Below are 17,258 nucleotides of genomic sequence, written 5' to 3' on the forward strand. Positions count from 1 at the left end.
ATTGACGTCTGGTTCATAATTAAATGCAAGACGAACAAATGATCCACGTGTTCCTGCGCGGCAGGCCTGCTGATTTTCTTGTTTTCGAAGTCAAAATGAATGTGTTCTTGACGTGCCACCTAAGTTCTCAATGCATTTTCTTGTCGGCGAATATCACGCTGTTCTCTTTATTGTCGTGCACGAATTTCAGCTGTGCGAATTCTTTGAGCTACACTTCTTCCTGCTCTGTATTCGACTAATTCATAGGCAATTGTTTTCAGTATGTTATGATAACATTATTTTGCCTTGTGCTGATCGTGAGCGCTCTGCCTTTTTTTGTAGAGCAGGTGGAATTGTTTAAATAGTACATGCTACATGCTATTTACCAGATATAGCTCTTTATTTTAAAAGAGGTTTTCCCGCTTTTCTGTTGAAATTTTTCCTCAATTTTCTCTGCTATTCTTTGAGCCCGAGACGTTTCCAACGAATGCAAAACCGTAGAAATCGGTTCGTGCGTTCTGGAGTTATAGCGTCAGGAAGGAAAACCCGACTTATTTTTATATAGCAGAAAATGAAGAAAGACAACCCAGAAATCAACAAAAACAACAAACATATATACAATATACAAAATCCACAACCACCATAACTAAACGCACTACCAAAAATACATAAACCAAACATAGTCTAAGAGCCCGTGACGGCCAGACTTTCGTCATTTTTGGAAAGATGAAAATGTTTCTATGTGTGTACCCAACACAGGAAAGAACGATTCCCAATTATGAAACCTGGATCGCGGTTCCTTTCGCTGTTAACAGCCAATAAAAATATACCAATTATGATGTCAATTTGTTATTTTAGCAATGCATTTTGGCATTTTTTATTAGTAAAATTATTATAACATGCCCTGCGCTTTGCTAGACACTTGGTATGGTTCCAATCCCAGCCAGACACTAATTCTACTTACGTCATATTAGGACAGCTGAATTTATACCGCTCGCTACCCTCGCTCCCAATCAATTCACTTTTGTAATACCCTCGATTAGCCACTTGCTACTTAATATACTATAATTATTTAATATTAATAATATGTTTATTTATTAAAAAATTATACGTAAAACTTTCAGTTTCTGATGTTATGAGTGTACGTGATGTTATGAGCGTACCATTTATGGTTTATTTGTGTTTATTGAGTATGCACATTACTAGAAATATTGTGTATTTAGTTTTAGTTTTATATACTATTACCATTTGTTATTTTATTGACATTTCCCGGCCGAAGGGTACGGCTTGCACAGACCTACCGCATATTAACATAAACTTACCATTAGCATAAACATTATAAGGGTCAATGACCCGAGCGGCTACCCTTGGTCCTCCTTTCTAATGTATATTTACGATTAGTTTAGTTTAAGATTACTAGTTCTGAAATTATTTAGTCTTAGCTCAACCTCGGTGGAGTTCGGTCAGCCTTATGAGCCAGAAGTAGAGTTTGTAATTCGCCTCTTGGTCAATATTTTGTAAATAAAGACTTAGTAGAATCTTTGGCTCAGTTCTTCTTTCCGAAAGAAATAATAGGTTAGAAGAATCGGGTTGTCTGAAGAGCAAAGGCTCACAACATCATCCCTAACATTTTGGTGACAGCGGTGTGGGATCTCGTGTGCATACAACAACGCATGCGAATTCAACAGCCATTTGACGGAGGGTATCATCATCATAAGAAGAAATCAAGAAGAACAGCTGAAGCGAGGAAACGAAGTCTCTTCAATTGTAACCAAACAATTATGGAAATAGACAAAAATACGCTTTCAGACACCAAACAACCCCCAGTCAAAGTAACAAATACCAATTATCGAGAAACCATCAAACCGTCGGACAAAAACAATAATCAGGAAGTAACAAAGGAATCTCCAAAAATACATCAAACAACAGAATAAATCGCTTGACAAATCCGGGAAACGAGTAATTTCCAACTGTGCAGGTCAGTTCGGAGAACAACCAATAAACCCTGTGGTATTAAAGGCAGTACACAGATTGAGTGGTGATAGTATTTTTAAATGATAATATTAAACAATCAAATAGTTGACAAACAAAATATAACGCAAGAAGAGCAAACTAATATTGTAGGAGTAGTAAATGTTCAAATAAGAACATCCGTTCGTAGCCGTTTAACACCTTCACAAAGATATAGATTCCACCAGAATTTTTCTTATTTAAGTTCCAAGTTGTTCCAGACGAAATTAATATTCCCTTGATGGAATTATTGGAAGGGATATTTATCTCACAATACAATGGTAAATATCATACCAAGCACCAAACATTTAAATTAAATGATTACATATTTAAATTACATACAGTCGATGCTTCTAATTGACGGCGCACCTAGATGTGAAATAATAACTAAAATTATGTATTTCTCAAGATCAAACAATTTATTGCCCCAAATTCAGATTTAATGAGGAAGCAGGTAATAACCAATGAATGTTTGACAAATATAAAAAACAATGAGGTGACAAGCTCAGTCACACGGACGCAACGAATCACAGAATAACAACAAGTGATAACGCACCAATATTTGTGAAACCCTACAGACTGCCACACACGCCAAAGCAAACAGTAACAACAAAATTGGCCGAAATGCCTGTAATGACGTATATTTATAGAACACAGTCAATCGCCATATAATGCGCCACTACTACTAATACCAAAGAAGTCCACAAAACAGGAGAAATTCAATACAGAGAAGTATAGACTTTAGGAGTTTCAACGATAAAAACAAATGTCAGATGTTTATCCATTACCGAATATTACAGACATTTTGGATCAATTGGGACGTTCAAAATACTTTACGACCTCTAGATTTGCCAAGCGGATATCATCAAGTACCTTTGCACGTAGATGATAGAGAAAAGACAGCGTTCAGTACCGACTCAGGACATTTTCAGTACAAAAGAATGCCACAAGGACTTAAGAACTCTATGCAACATTTCAAAGATGAATACTTATCAGGTTTAACTAAACAAAGTGTTTCGTTTATGTAGATGATATTGTTGTGTATGTGTATAATACACCGGTAGACTGCGAAAAGAAAATTATAGATGTGCTACAAAAGATTTAGAGAAAGTAAATTAAAGATTAACATAGAAAATGTAAATTCTGCAAAAAGGAAATGCAGTTTTAGTCATGCTTATTACGGAAAATGGCATAAGCCGGATCCAAATAAAATAAAAAGCGGTGATAAATTTAAACACCACAAACGCCTTAAAGACGTAAAATCATTCCTTGGTCTTGTAGGATATAGGAAGTTTATTAACAATTTTCAAATATAGCGTATCCCTTGAACTCACTGTTAAAAAGAATGTCAAATTTGTTTGGACCCCTGAATGTGAAATAGATTTAACGAATTAAACAGGCACAACTACAGAGCCAATCTTATGGTGTTGAGTTCTGAGCAGCACCCGAAGTGCCGTACTGTCGAACGAACGCAGATTGCAATTTGGAGTGCCCAACGGAGGTCTTTGGAGTGGCCTGGGTCGCCTCAATTTTTCGAGCAGCTTGAGGGGTGCCGATTGCCTTTCTGTAACATGTTGTACGCATGCGCTGCTCTCTTGGCGCGGGTGAACTGCCTTACCGCAGCTCTTCCTTCGTTCTCACTCACAACCGCACTCGGTCGTCTGCTGTTTCAGTCTGCCTATTCATCGAAATTGGTAAGTGGAATATTTTGCCGAGCCGCTCAGCAGATGAAAAAAGATGAAGATGACAAAAGAATTCGCACGCATCGAGTGTATCTGTATTTTTCAAATGCAAAATTCCACGTTTTCAAGCAAAAATTTCAAATTAAAAAAAAAACTCCTAAAAACAATAAATTTGAGATAAATATTTTGTCAATTTTTCACAAGTATTTGCTGATAATGAGCCAAATACGTAGCATATAAAAGATTATTTATATTTTTTGATTGTGTTTCTTCAAAGGTAATTTAAAAATCAAAGCAATGAGCAATAACAACTTTTGATTACGACTTTTCAAACGTCAGTATAGAACCGGAATAGAAATAATAAGTATTAACACATATTTGTTGCATATTTGGATATGACCTAAAAATTGAACTTATCTTAAAAATTCGCATTTGTCCATTTGTAGTTTTAAATTGAATTCACGTAATTTTTCAAAAATAAGGCGTACGTGAACTAAAACTGTTCATGCAAGGATTTTGAGAAGACGACGATGTCGTCCATGTAAATAAAACAGGATTTATATAAGTAATGCTCTAAAAATGTTTTCCATAGCTCTTTGAAATGTACTTGGTGCGTTTTTTAACCCGAACGGCATGCGTAAAAATTCAAAATGACCGTTGTTTACGGAAAATGCAGTTTTTTCTATAGACTCTGGGTCCATTTGTATTTGGTGAAAACCTTGTGCTAGATCTAAAGTTGAGAAATAAGAACATTTTCCAAGATTGTCTAAAATTTCCTCTATTCTTGGAAGTGGGTATTTATCTTCAATGGTTTTCTTATTTAAGTTTTGGTAATCAATGACAAGACGCCATTTTTTCCCGATGCATCTTGTTTGTTTGGTATAATCCAAACAGGTAAACTGTATGGTGACATAGATTACATGATAATTTTGTTACTAATTAATTTTTTAATTTGACTTTGAATTTGCTGTCGTAATGAATCGGGATATCGATATGACTTTGAATAAACTGGTGCTTCATCTGTGACACGAATTTTGTGTTTAACTGCGTTTGGGAATGTCAATTCAGAATTTTCATCATTGCAAATGTCTTTATATTTTTTGCATAAGTCGTTTAATTTTGCTCTTCCTTCATCGTTCAAATGATCAACTCAGAGTAAATTTAGATCAAGACGTGTCGTTGATTCTGACTTTTTATTGTACGTATCATTTTGTCCTTTATCTTGAAATTATAAAACGGTTGTACTTCAACTCTGCGGTTAAATCTAATTGAAGCCGTTTTTGTTTGTAATTCTAATGGTAAGGTAACTATTCCGTTTTTAGCTGTTGCTATGCATTCCGGAATTATTATATCATTAATATTAATATTTGGAAACCATATTTGGCCTAAGTATGTTAACTGGTATTGAAATTGTTTCAGTAATATTTTGAGTGAATGGTTCAAATTTGTGTGAATTTAATTCTAAATAGAATGGAATTCATTTATTTTCTATGCAAAGAAATGAATTTCTGTATTCGATTAATACTTTTAATTTTTCGAAATCATTATTGCCAATTAATACGTCAAAATGATCCTGCCATTCCATGACTAGGAATTCAAATGAATAATTAATATTAAAATCTTCTAAAGTAGGATATTTTATGCAAGTATCATTTGTTACTTTTTGCTTTAAGCTAGTAACTTCGAATTACTTTTTGAATTGAAAATTTGAAAAATAAGAGTTGTCCTGGATTAATAATAATCGAATTACTTGCTCCAGAACCAATAAAAATTTTTAAATTAAATTTTGGAATAATTATGAAAGGTAGTCGCGGTTTTGACTGAATAGTGTTCAAGTCTAACGTTGGTTGTCCGAGGCTTCTATGCAAAAATCCGTGTTTTGATTTGTATCCGAAAACATACCGTCTGTTTCCTCATATTCGTGTTCATTATTCATCTCGTAGTATTGTTCGTCGTATTCTGTTTCATTTGTTTGTACATTATAGAGCTCCTCAGGTATAAAGTTAGGAGGTCCAGTTTGTTTAAAATAGTTATTACTATTCACTCGACTCGGTACCCAATTTGTTCTAGCTGTAGAAACAGACATCGGCGTAGGAGCATTATTTTTATTGTGTCCAAAAACTTGAGAGTTTGTTGGATAGTTTTGTTTATTTGCAATTGGTTTTGGCATGTTAATTGGTCCGCGTGGAAATTTCTGATATCCGACGTAATTTTGTTGATGTGATATTTTATTTGCATTTTATTGTATTTTGTTGAGGTGGCAAGTTAGTTGAGTATTTTTTCTTGCCGGTTGCTGCGCAGTTTGAGTCTTATCTTTTCCTCGTAAGAATTTCATAAAAGATGTTTGTGTCATATGATTATCGAAGCGTCGGCATTCATAGATGCACGCTTCTAAGGTGTGACAAGCTACGTTTAGCAAATGAGCAGAATACGGCTCCGTTACAATGTGGCTAAAGCTTGGCCTTCATACATGGTAATTTTATGCTGTCTTATATCAACGTTCGCTGTCCTTAAGGATACGTGCTCGGTGAGAACGCGGAGCTTGCGTTTTACATCTTCGTAAAATAACTCGTAGGTTTCATCTTGCTTTTGATAGCACGTCGTGAGATCGTGGACAAGAAGCTCTTCCGAACGCGGATCGCCGTACTTGGCAACTAACGCGTTTTTACGATTTGCCCACGTATCGCAATTAGCACTTATTAATACTTCTCTCGCTTCACATTTGATTTTTGATTTAATACTCTCGAATAAAATTCTATTGAATAAGCACTCTGAAGGATCCCTCCTTAGTAAATTTAGGAAAGCTTCCGCTTGTTTTAAAAAATAAGGCAAGTCTTTCGAGCCGCCTAGAAATTCAGGAACCATGTCCTTTGCAAGTTGAATTTCGATATTAACCGGTTGTGCCATTCTATTCACGGACATTAACCAATGTAGGTTCTTGTCTTTTTATAAATTTTAACAATTGTATGCTTTATGCGTTATATAAAAGGAATAAAAAGGAAACGTGGACTTACAGCAAGATCTGCGCCATTAACATGTCGGAGACGATGACGATGACGATGTCTGGACGATTTGGATAAGTCGCTTCTCGAAGGTGCGATGTGGCCAACGGTCCTTCCTCGCAGGGGTAGATGCCCTCGTTTTTGCAAAGTTTATGTTTTCGAAGTTGAGACACTCTGGTTCAGGTGGAATCGGTCGAAGATTTGATAATCACCGGTTTTTTTGGTTTAATTAACACTACCGTTCCGATTATCCTACCGGCTGCGCCAATTATATTGAACACTCGGATTCGGATGAGTTTAAAATAGTACGTTTATTATTACTTGTGTTTTTAATTATAATTTGAACAAATGTCTTATACTATTTGACTTATCTAGTCGAGTTGCTAATAATAAGTGACGCTGCTTCTCAACTTAGAAGATTAGGCGAGATGCGCATAATATAATTATATGTACAGTGTTTGAAGTTAAGCGTTTACCAGCTTTACAATGTATTAAAGCACATAGTTGACAGGTGATAACTCCGAACTACATCACTCTCGTATTTATTGGACCAAAGTCATCAGTTTAGCTTTGTGCTAACTGGTGCTAACTACCGCATAGCTAACCTTGCCCGCCGCTCCAAGTGCACTCAAACCAAATTAATTTCCAACTTTGAGCCTCAAAACACTATCATATACCGATTATTAACACCCAATATTCGGCTCTCGGTTGCTTAAGTCTTCATAAACTAGTGTGCCACGAATGTAGTGCAATATCAAAAGATGATGGTTTTAGTAGATAAAAAGAAACAAAACCACATAGAATTGAGAGAATTCGATTCTGTTTGACCACGATCCAGGTTTCACAATTGGGGATCGTTCTTACCTGTGTTGGAGAAACACATGGACAAAATTTCATCTTTCCTAAAATGACGAATGTCTGGCCGTCACGGGCTCTTAGTCTATAACACAAAGTAATGCATTAAAAATGCATTTTTGGGTTTTGAAGGCTAAATATATAAAAACATCTCATAAAAGTATGTGTATCAAGTGACGAAACGGAATATATGTATATGAGAACTTTATAAAATTACACATATGTGCCTACTAATAATTGATATAATATTTGTAAAATGTTTATACTTTATGTTTTTTTTTTACTTCAACCACCTTTTAAAACTATTGTATCAGTTTTAGATATTAGCGATGATGAAGTTGCTAATGGTGATGGTAAAAATTGACTTTTCCGAAAGACAAACTTAGTAATGTAATATAAATTGTAAAGTTTCTTTTATTACATATATAATAGTACTTATTATTATACTGATCAATAAAACAAATCTGACGTAATTATGCCCTAATAATTCCAAAATATATAAATATACACAATATGAATACTTAAGTTTTCATTTCCGATGGCACTCTTGAAGTTAGATCTGGAGTGTATTTTTTTTACAAAATTCAATTTGATATCAATTATCTATCCAACTATAAGTTTAATTACTATTGCTACAACTGCGTAGATATGAGAAATTAAACTAAAACGTAAAAAATAATTTTTAAACATAGAAACAAAATGATACACGCAAAATATAAGTAGGTACTAGGAGAAAGTCGCCCAATTTTGAGCATTTATCAAAAATAAGTTACGGAAATGCAACTCACAAGGCGTACCAACAAAATAAGAATTTTTATTTAAGTAAACATTATATTTATATTCTTCAAATTTTAATTTAAAAAAATTATGTTACTGGTCCACATTTAGAAACCGGTTTCCTAATATTGAACCGCTCTTTTTTAGCGGCAATCACATTTATATACAAGCACATTTTGTATGAACCCAAGTGCGGATTTTATACACTAGATCATTTCGAAAAGTTGTGCTCGTCTACAAGCTTTTCTAAGAGGTCGAAGAAATGATAAACGTTCTCCCTGTTAAAACCCCGGTCCAATTTAGATGTTTGTTTTCGGTCCAACTTGCGCTACTTAAAGAATTTATATTTAATGATCAACGATAATCTTAATAAGCTTTCAGATGATATAATAATACTCGTTAAAGCTTACGTTTAGACGGCTTAATAGCTTTAATGATACACAAAATTGTTGTCACGATGCAAACACAACGCAAGTTTTAACTCAAGTGGTTGCATCTACTGTTAATAAATACGAGTAAAACGAGGGGCCTGTTTATTTTTGCACAAACTTCCGCGGATATCGTGGTGGTCCAACTTAGGCTACCTTCCCCTAGTACTTATATTTTCCATGGTTCATTTTGTTTCTATACTCTAAAATTATTTTTTACTTTTGAATTCAATTTCTCACAAAAGCGTGTTTTCTAGTTTTTTTTAACTGTGTTTTGTTTTCTATATTTTAGTTCGATTTATCACCAATTGATAAATTTGATTTCTCACTTCGTTTAGCTGAACCAAATCCGAAAGAACACGCATGCACAAATAGCAAACTAGCTCTTACTCTCTTACTCTCATGCTAAGGATTCATAAAGAAATTTATTTATTCTGACGATCCTAATCAGGATATTGGTATATGCTTATCAAATTATTGTAATGTCATCGGCTCCAGAAAAATCTGCTGAAATTGAATAAAATTTGTCGCCGTAAAGTGGCTCAATATTGCGTAGAAAGAAGTCGGTTACAAACAAGCAAGCAAGCAAACATACATGTGAAGCTAATATAAATCGCGTAAAAAAAGCAATGTGATTTCTGATGTTACAAACGAATTTTGGATATAAGTACTGTCCGCATGTTTATAAAAAAAATAGTAAAGATAGTACTTACCGTTCCGTTTGCTTGCCTCTTTGAATACGTGCTGCCAATATTTTTGTTGTTTATGTTACACTTTACTCGGGATACTTCAGGAGTGTCGATAGTACTCGCAGTATGGAGGTCCGAAGAGTACCAGGTCGGAAGAAGAAGTGCCCGCTAGAGGAACGAACGCATATATGGACTAAATTACCCCACTCCTATCACTGCAACTGCCAATCCCAATGCAACAGGTAATGCATAAACTATTGGTGATTGGACGGAAGTTTTATTACCACTTCTTCCGAATAAGCATGCAATTTCATATGTTGCAATTGATCGTTTGCATGTTTTGCAAATTCTCCTTTGCCAAAACTTGTAAAACTGTTCGTAGTACCAAAATTGAAATTAGTATAAAAAAGGATAAAATTTGGCATGGAGCTATAGCCAGCTAATTTGACAGAATACCAATTATTTCATTTCATTGGCGCATTAATTTAATTTTCGTATTTACAAATCCTTTCCACTCTCTTCTATTTAGGCATGGCCTTTTTGCCTCAATTATACTTAATTTTCTGTTATTCAGAATTTCCCTTACGAGACTATCCCATTCTTTCCTTGGTCTTCCTAACTTTCTACTTCTGTTCGGTCTTGCCATCCACACTCTTTTTGCTTGTGCTTGATCATTCATTCTGTTCATGTGTCCCCACCAACTTAGCGTATACATTTGGACACATGTTTAAATAGGTATGTTGATGTAAATCCCAGTTTCGGTTTCGGCTGAAATACCAGTTTCGATCGGACTCTAACAGTTTGTGGGCCGAGTCACGACTTAGTCCATATAAGCGCGTGTGTATTGTTCCACTTCCCTATTTTCGGTACGCACCACTCCCCACAACTATGCCGCCGCCAAGGTTACCACCCAGAAATTGCCGCCGGATTTTCATCACCCTTCATTCCTATTACTTTCATTATTATGATGTACTATTGAATTTTTGATTGCAAAAATTAACCTATAATATTATACATACACTAGTTAACCGGGCAAACGTTGTTTTGCCATATAAATTATTTCTAGTTTCTAGATAAATTTTAGTGTAGATAAAAAGTAACTTACTTATTATAAGTGTGTAAGTATGAAAAACTTGATTAACTGAACTAATCATGCCAAATACACTTAAAATTAATAAATTTATTATCTATAAGATAAAAATGAATCGCAAAATGTGTTGGCAACCGAGTCTCCTAGGCAACACTCTATAATCCGAGAATGCCCTGCCAAGTCTTTGACGAAATACCGGGATTCCACTGTATATGCTTTATTCAACAATACAACGTCTCGGAATAAGTCGACCGGAAGTAAAGCAGACGCCCTAATTCAAATCAAAAGCGTTGCAGGAATTCTTGAAATCATTGCACCATGGACAAAACTTGTGAAGAACTATTTTCATGTTTCTATCCTAAACACTACTCGGAAAGAAAAAAATTCACTGAACTTGTATCTGCTAACGGTATAAACGATTGAAATGGACAATCAATTTATTCACGCGTTAGTGGCGCGTTTCAGGCGTTTCAGATAAAAATCGAAATGCCCTCGAAGCGAAACATGTATAACTCCAACCAAACCTTTGTAATTTTAAATTTAATTACTAATTTAATCACGTTTCATTTTGTAATAAATGTATAGTATGTAGTATACAAATATTACTGATGCAACGATGCTCCAGACTTTAAAATTGAATTTATCATAGCTTCGGAGATAACATTTTTCCAATCTGCCACAGCAGAAATTGAATTTATCTTGCTCTGAGTCATCAAGAAAATGGGTTGGGAATAAGGTATAGTAAATAATGCAGTGTTTTGTCAAACTAGTAGATGTGCTATAAGGCTTTTAATGAACTTCCGAAGCTTATTCACATCAGGTTTTGACAAACACTTGTACTGGCTTGCAATTGGCTTTGTTCTAACAAAATATCGTTTAACTATGATAAATTGTGCGGAAATAGCAATCAATTTGTTTTCTTTGGATTATTGCTTTCGATAATGCAATCGAGACATATTGTACAAAATATAACATTGATAAATATTGATTCATTCAAAAAAATTTGAATACTATTATTGATACCGATATTTCAATTCTATGCTAGCCAGCTAATATATTGTCAAGGACTTGTGCTATCCCCAATGCGTTGCGTCTGGTAACTCATCAGAATTATTGTATCACCTCGCTTCGCAAGTTCAATTATGTGTGCGTAATATCATAATGTAGTGCTAAAACTCTCTTTGATAGAAGCAAAATCAAATGTACTTCATCCTAATAGCTGCCGGCAATTAACAAGCAATTAAAGTTACGCGGTTGAATAATAAGCCAATTACCAGCCAAATTCATTAGATTGACTAATTGTATTCAAAGCAGTGCAACGAAAAAATGTAACTACGAGTATGTACGATATGTCGATCGTGTTACGGAACGCAGCTTTGATGCACTTACAGCATTTGAATGGTATTACCATATAATACAGTAGTGCCTAATCACTGAATCAATTTTGACAAATTGATGAAAAAATTGATCGGAGATATTCTACCTAAAAAAAAAGCTACTTTGTGTTAAAAAATGTTTAAAAATAAATAAAATTTGGAATTGTAATCAAAATAAATTTATAGTTAAATCTACATCGGCTAAAGTCGCCGATTGATTAATTGATAGCAATGAGTCGAAGAATTGGATACGGCAAAATATGTATAATATAATGCATTTCTATTTACAGGCGATTTTTCAAACGGTTAGGATTATTCAATTTTATTTAACTAATTACGCGAAATATTAGTCTCGTGCTAAAACAAATGATTTTATTTATTCAGTTTGTTATATGTTGGTTGGTTTTTCTTGCATTTATTATTGAAATTTTCGTGAAATGACTACAATCTATAAATCAAGGAACTGCAAAAAAATGTGGATAAAGGTAGAATAACAAAGTTACAACTACTCTTTTAATGATCTTCGTAAACAATAGAATTCTAGTCAGTTCATGTTTTTTCAGGTAGAATTTACAAGGAGAACCCGCCGCGAGCGTTTTGCAATTAGTGAGTACGTTAATTAATTAAACTAACGCCCAATAGCATTTTATTTTATTTATTTTTTTACTGCCTTTAGATTGTACTCTAACTTATTCGTATACAAGACAAATTTTAATCTGTAAATGATTGTATTAATATCGTGTACACACGCATTCAGCACACTACAACTCCCATAAAATGCAATTTTAAGATACTTCATACTTCATTTTGATAATAATTTTTTTTAAAGATTTGATTAGTAGCAAGATTTACGTGATGTAATTAAAAAAACTTATTTATTAATTTCACAAAATTCTATAGTGGTATAATATAGTATTCAATATAATTACAGTATAACGCCGGTAATCCGACAATCACTTTACAGGAGAGTGTCGGATGAAAAATGCCTAAAACCTTATAGTTCGGAATATTTTTACAAAAAAAACCTTCTAATCCGACAAATTAAAAATCTTAAAGTACAAGCACATGGCATATGACCATGTCGGATTACAAAGTGTGCCGAATTAAGCTGTGTACCGGATTACCGACGTTCCACTGTATATTCATCTATCTGATAATGTTACTTTGTGCCAATACCTGTTTTGGGAAATTCATTTTATTAATTCGTTCATAAATTAAAACTTTTATTGAATATAGTAGCAAATACAAAATAAAATCATCAATGCCATAATCTATATAATCCGAATGACTCGCCTTCCAAAATATGATAATTCAACGAATTCGACTACAATTAATAAAATACAACGACTTTAAAAAAAATGCAACAATACATACTGCAACGAGCTGCATATTTTTAGAATTGTTCTTTCAATACGCCTGAAAATCAATGTTTAGGACAATTTTACAATATCCGGTTGTGTTATTGACATTTAATCAACTAAATTCCAACGCAATATTTGGTATTGCGCAATAGCCATCATTTGCAAATTGATGCAAACTCGTATTTACAAACTTTAAAACATATATTTAAATAACAAAAACAAAAGTAGGCACTGGCAAACTAACATGCAAGTAACAATAGAAATGTGTATTACTCAAATATTTTGTGCCATGTGATAAAGAACTTTCATTGTACTGGCAGTTTGCACTAATATTATTTTGCCAAACACTATTAACCGAGTGGCCTTTCTAGAGTACGAGTACAAGGGTTACATAAAAGCAACAAGTGGCATAATTCAAGTTTGAATTGAAAGCGTGACTATGAACAGGATTGAACTGTTGAAACACTATCAGAAATTGAAATTAATGCGAATTGCTCTTTTGGATATTAATTTATTAGATATTCAATTAATTTAGGCTTCTGAAATTAAAAGCACTATTTGAAAGCACTGAGCATTTACTCTTGTAATATTGTAGGTATTGTAAATAATAAAATGAAATGAAGGAAAGTCGCTTTCTCTGTCTGTCCCTTTGTATGCTTAAATCTTTGAAACTACGCAACGGATTTTGATGCGGTTTTTTACTTCCGTGCGAAGCCGAGGCGTGTCGCTAGTATATTATATTCATTAAACAACACATGATAACATTATTGTAATTTTTTGTTGTATTAATGACTACTACATTTACTTTGACTTGACAAAAATAAATTTACTTCTGTAGTATAAAAATATAATTCAATTGGGTCAATATTATGTGGTACATGTGTTCAATTTATGTAATTTTTGTTTCAACAAGTTTAATTGACTAATTTTCGCTAGTATATATCCGTACTTATGTTTTTGTCTTTTAATTATAAGCTTATGAATTTGAATCGGTTTGCAACCGATATTGTATAAGGAAGCCAATTCATGTATTTGATTCGTTTGTATTCAGTTTATTAAATGTCAAGCACACAACCGGATATTGTAAAATTGTCCGAAACATTGATTTTCCGACGTATTGAAAGAACAATGCTGAAAATATGCCACTGATTCGTTATTATATTGTCATAACTTTTGTCATATTTGTTGGATTTAAATGTTGTATTCTATATAATATAGAATAAAATAAGTTTATTTTTGAAGTTTACAAATTTTTACAATAAAACATATTTTATCATACAGTAGATACATATATTTATATATTTATATAGTTTTATTATCTAAATTTGTATAATTAATACAAAGAAGAAGAAAAATAATCTTTTATTTTTAAACTTAGTGATTATGGAATTCCGCCACGTGAACGCCGCTACTATCCAAGTCTTAGAAGTGCCTTAATTAACATCAAAATGGGATGAAAACAGTCAGAAGCCAACTAAAAAAGTAAATGGAATAAGATACAGTCTTATTAATTTATTTAGATTTCCCCTCCAAATTTTATTTATTATAATAATAAATAATATATTTTAATAAAAAGTATCTTTCCTTTAGTTTGAATATCTCCGATCCAATTTGCCAACAATTTGTCCAAATTGGTTTTGTGATATTTGCGCTGCTGTACAATAAAGTGATACCTTGCTGGTGCAACAAGTGCGTCAAAGGTGCACTCGTTGTCACTATCAATATCTTTGCCAATTATTGGTCCATTAAAATGCATGCCATTTTACAAAAATCAATATTAGAACATTTTTATGGCTCTGGCAATTTCACAGAAATGTAAGTTCGTTTAGTTTTTTGCAGTTTAGCCTGTTAGTGAACAGGGTTTTTTATCATGTATGTCATCACCGTGCTTTATCAAAAAATGCCGGGTCTACATAATTGCACTCAACAGCCGTTCTTTGATGCTTTGTCAATGAGTGAACTGACATGAGCCAATAGGCATTTCTCTTCACAATGCATTTATTCCGTAAATTATTTCGGAAATATCATAAAAGCTAATATTTTTATTTGACGCAACAATTAATTTGATTTAGGAACATATCATGGATTAATTCAGGTCTTATTACCATTTGAAAGTCCGGCATGTGTTATAATTTAATTTTAATTTTAAAGGGTTTATCTAATAGGCATTTATAAACAGTTCATTTTTCTTTGGAGTGTTCGCTGTTGTTCTAATGATGTTAAAATCATTTCTTAAGACTTGGATAGTAGCGGCGTTCACGTGGTGGAATTCCATAATCACTAAGCTTAAAAATAAAAGATTCTTTTTCTTCTTCTTTATATTTATTATATTATTTTGATAATAAAACCATTTAAATATATGAATATATTTATCTGCTGTATGAAAAAACATGTTTAATTGTAAAAATGTGTAAACTTCAAAAATTAACTTATTTTATTCGATATTATATAGAATACAACATTTGAATCCAACAAATATGACAAAAGTTATTACAAAGTAATAACGAATCAGTTGCATATTTTCAGCATTGTTCTTTCAATACGTCGGAAAATCAATGTTTTGGACAATTTTACAATATCCGGTTGTGTGCTTGACATTTAATAGACTGAATACAAACGAATCAATAACGTGAATTGGCTTTCTTATACAATATCGGTTGCAAACCGATTCAAATTCAAAAGCTTATAATTAAATGACAAAAACATAAGTACGGGTATATACTGGCGAACTAACATACAAAAAAACACTAAACATTTCTATATTTAAATATTTTGTGCTTTGTGATAATAAACCTTTTGGATTTTTAATTGAGAGAGATACAATTGTCGATTCATCAATAAACCAGTGCAAATCGACTAAAACTCTCTCAGTCCAAAATCCATTCTTCAGTAATATTATTGAGTCAAACACTACAAATCGAGTTACCTTTCTATAGTATGAGAACAAGGGCTAGATAAAAGCAACAAGTGGCAAGGCGTGCAGGTTGTTGGATTAGCAATCGCAAAGTGAAAATTCGAATTTGATTGAACGCGCAACTATGAACAGGATTGAACGCTTGAAACACTATCTGAAATTGAAATTGATGAGAATTGCCCCTGGATATACTGACAATGCTGTGAAGTGTGCTGCGCGAAAGTTAGTGCTGGTATGACGATCTCATTATGTTGTAAAATTATCATATTTTATATCTTTTTTTTATGTAAATTATTATGTATAATTGCCGAGCGGCGTTAAATAAACAAATAAACAAATAAACAAATATACTTTATGTATCATATTAGATGATATTTTTGTGAAGGCAAATATCCAATCATCATCAAATCAATTCTAAAACTTCTAAAACCAAAGGTATTATTTGAATGCACTGATCATTTACCCTTTTTATAATTGATTATTATTTATTATATAATAAAATAATCACCTGATTTCTTATGTCACGTGGCCCTTAAATTAAACCGCGCATCAAGTTAAAATAGTTATAAATCGGGGTTGATGTTTGATGCCATTGGCAATGAAGGGAAATTAGTGTTGATTTTACAAGAGTTCAAATATTATCAAATATATTTGTAAGAGGAATGCAAATGCAGGCAAAAAATAAGTTTACGGGACGAAGCAAGTTGCACACGTATCCTTGCGTGTGTTTTTCTAAATATTCTGACTAACAATTTGAAGTGTTATCGACGCGTTTTGACTCCTCAAGGACTTGTCGGTTCTTTGCCCGAACTGAGAGATTATCGCAGTGTGATGTTAGTAAAATTACACAGTAGTCATAGTAGAATCCATGTGGACTAAATGTCAATTCACATTTTATTTTGCGTTCGATTCTGCACGTGATGCTTTTAATAGCAAGTGCCGAATGTTGTTGATGAATTGTTTCAACGCGTTTTTCATTTGATTTATAGTCAGTATTGCAATCATTTCGGTGCGCAAACATTTGCGGGAATAATTCTTACCCATGTCAAGGATAGGAACAAGAGTTTAAGGGTGCAGAATAATGAAGAGTGTTAA

General features: G+C 33.2%; 1 protein-coding gene across 5 annotated transcripts in view; it reads right to left on the reverse strand.

Moving 5' to 3' along the window:
- Window positions 1-10,616, reverse strand: part of LOC135791002 (glutamate-gated chloride channel-like) — a 35,242-nt gene extending 24,626 nt beyond the window's left edge. For 4 of the 5 annotated variants that reach the window (XM_065301315.1, XM_065301316.1, XM_065301317.1 and 1 more), the window contains exons 1-3: window positions 10,528-10,616; window positions 10,009-10,423; window positions 9,447-9,590 (exon numbers count right to left, since the gene is read on the reverse strand). In XM_065301315.1, the coding sequence (XP_065157387.1) occupies window positions 9,447-9,590; window positions 10,009-10,137 (273 nt within the window). In that variant the 5' untranslated portion in view covers window positions 10,138-10,423; window positions 10,528-10,616. Of the gene's footprint in view, window positions 1-9,446; window positions 9,591-10,008 lie in introns of all 5 variants that reach the window. The other variant, XM_065301314.1, reaches the window with a different exon arrangement.
- Between the last annotated feature and the right edge of the window lie 6,642 nt (window positions 10,617-17,258).

The sequence above is a fragment of the Atheta coriaria genome, unplaced genomic scaffold (assembly GCF_025399875.1).
Source record: "Atheta coriaria isolate IRGN ID8LTWV9N9 unplaced genomic scaffold, Caltech_Dcor_3.1 hic_scaffold_4_pilon, whole genome shotgun sequence".
In the NCBI taxonomy this organism is placed as follows: Eukaryota; Metazoa; Arthropoda; class Insecta; order Coleoptera; family Staphylinidae; genus Dalotia; species Dalotia coriaria.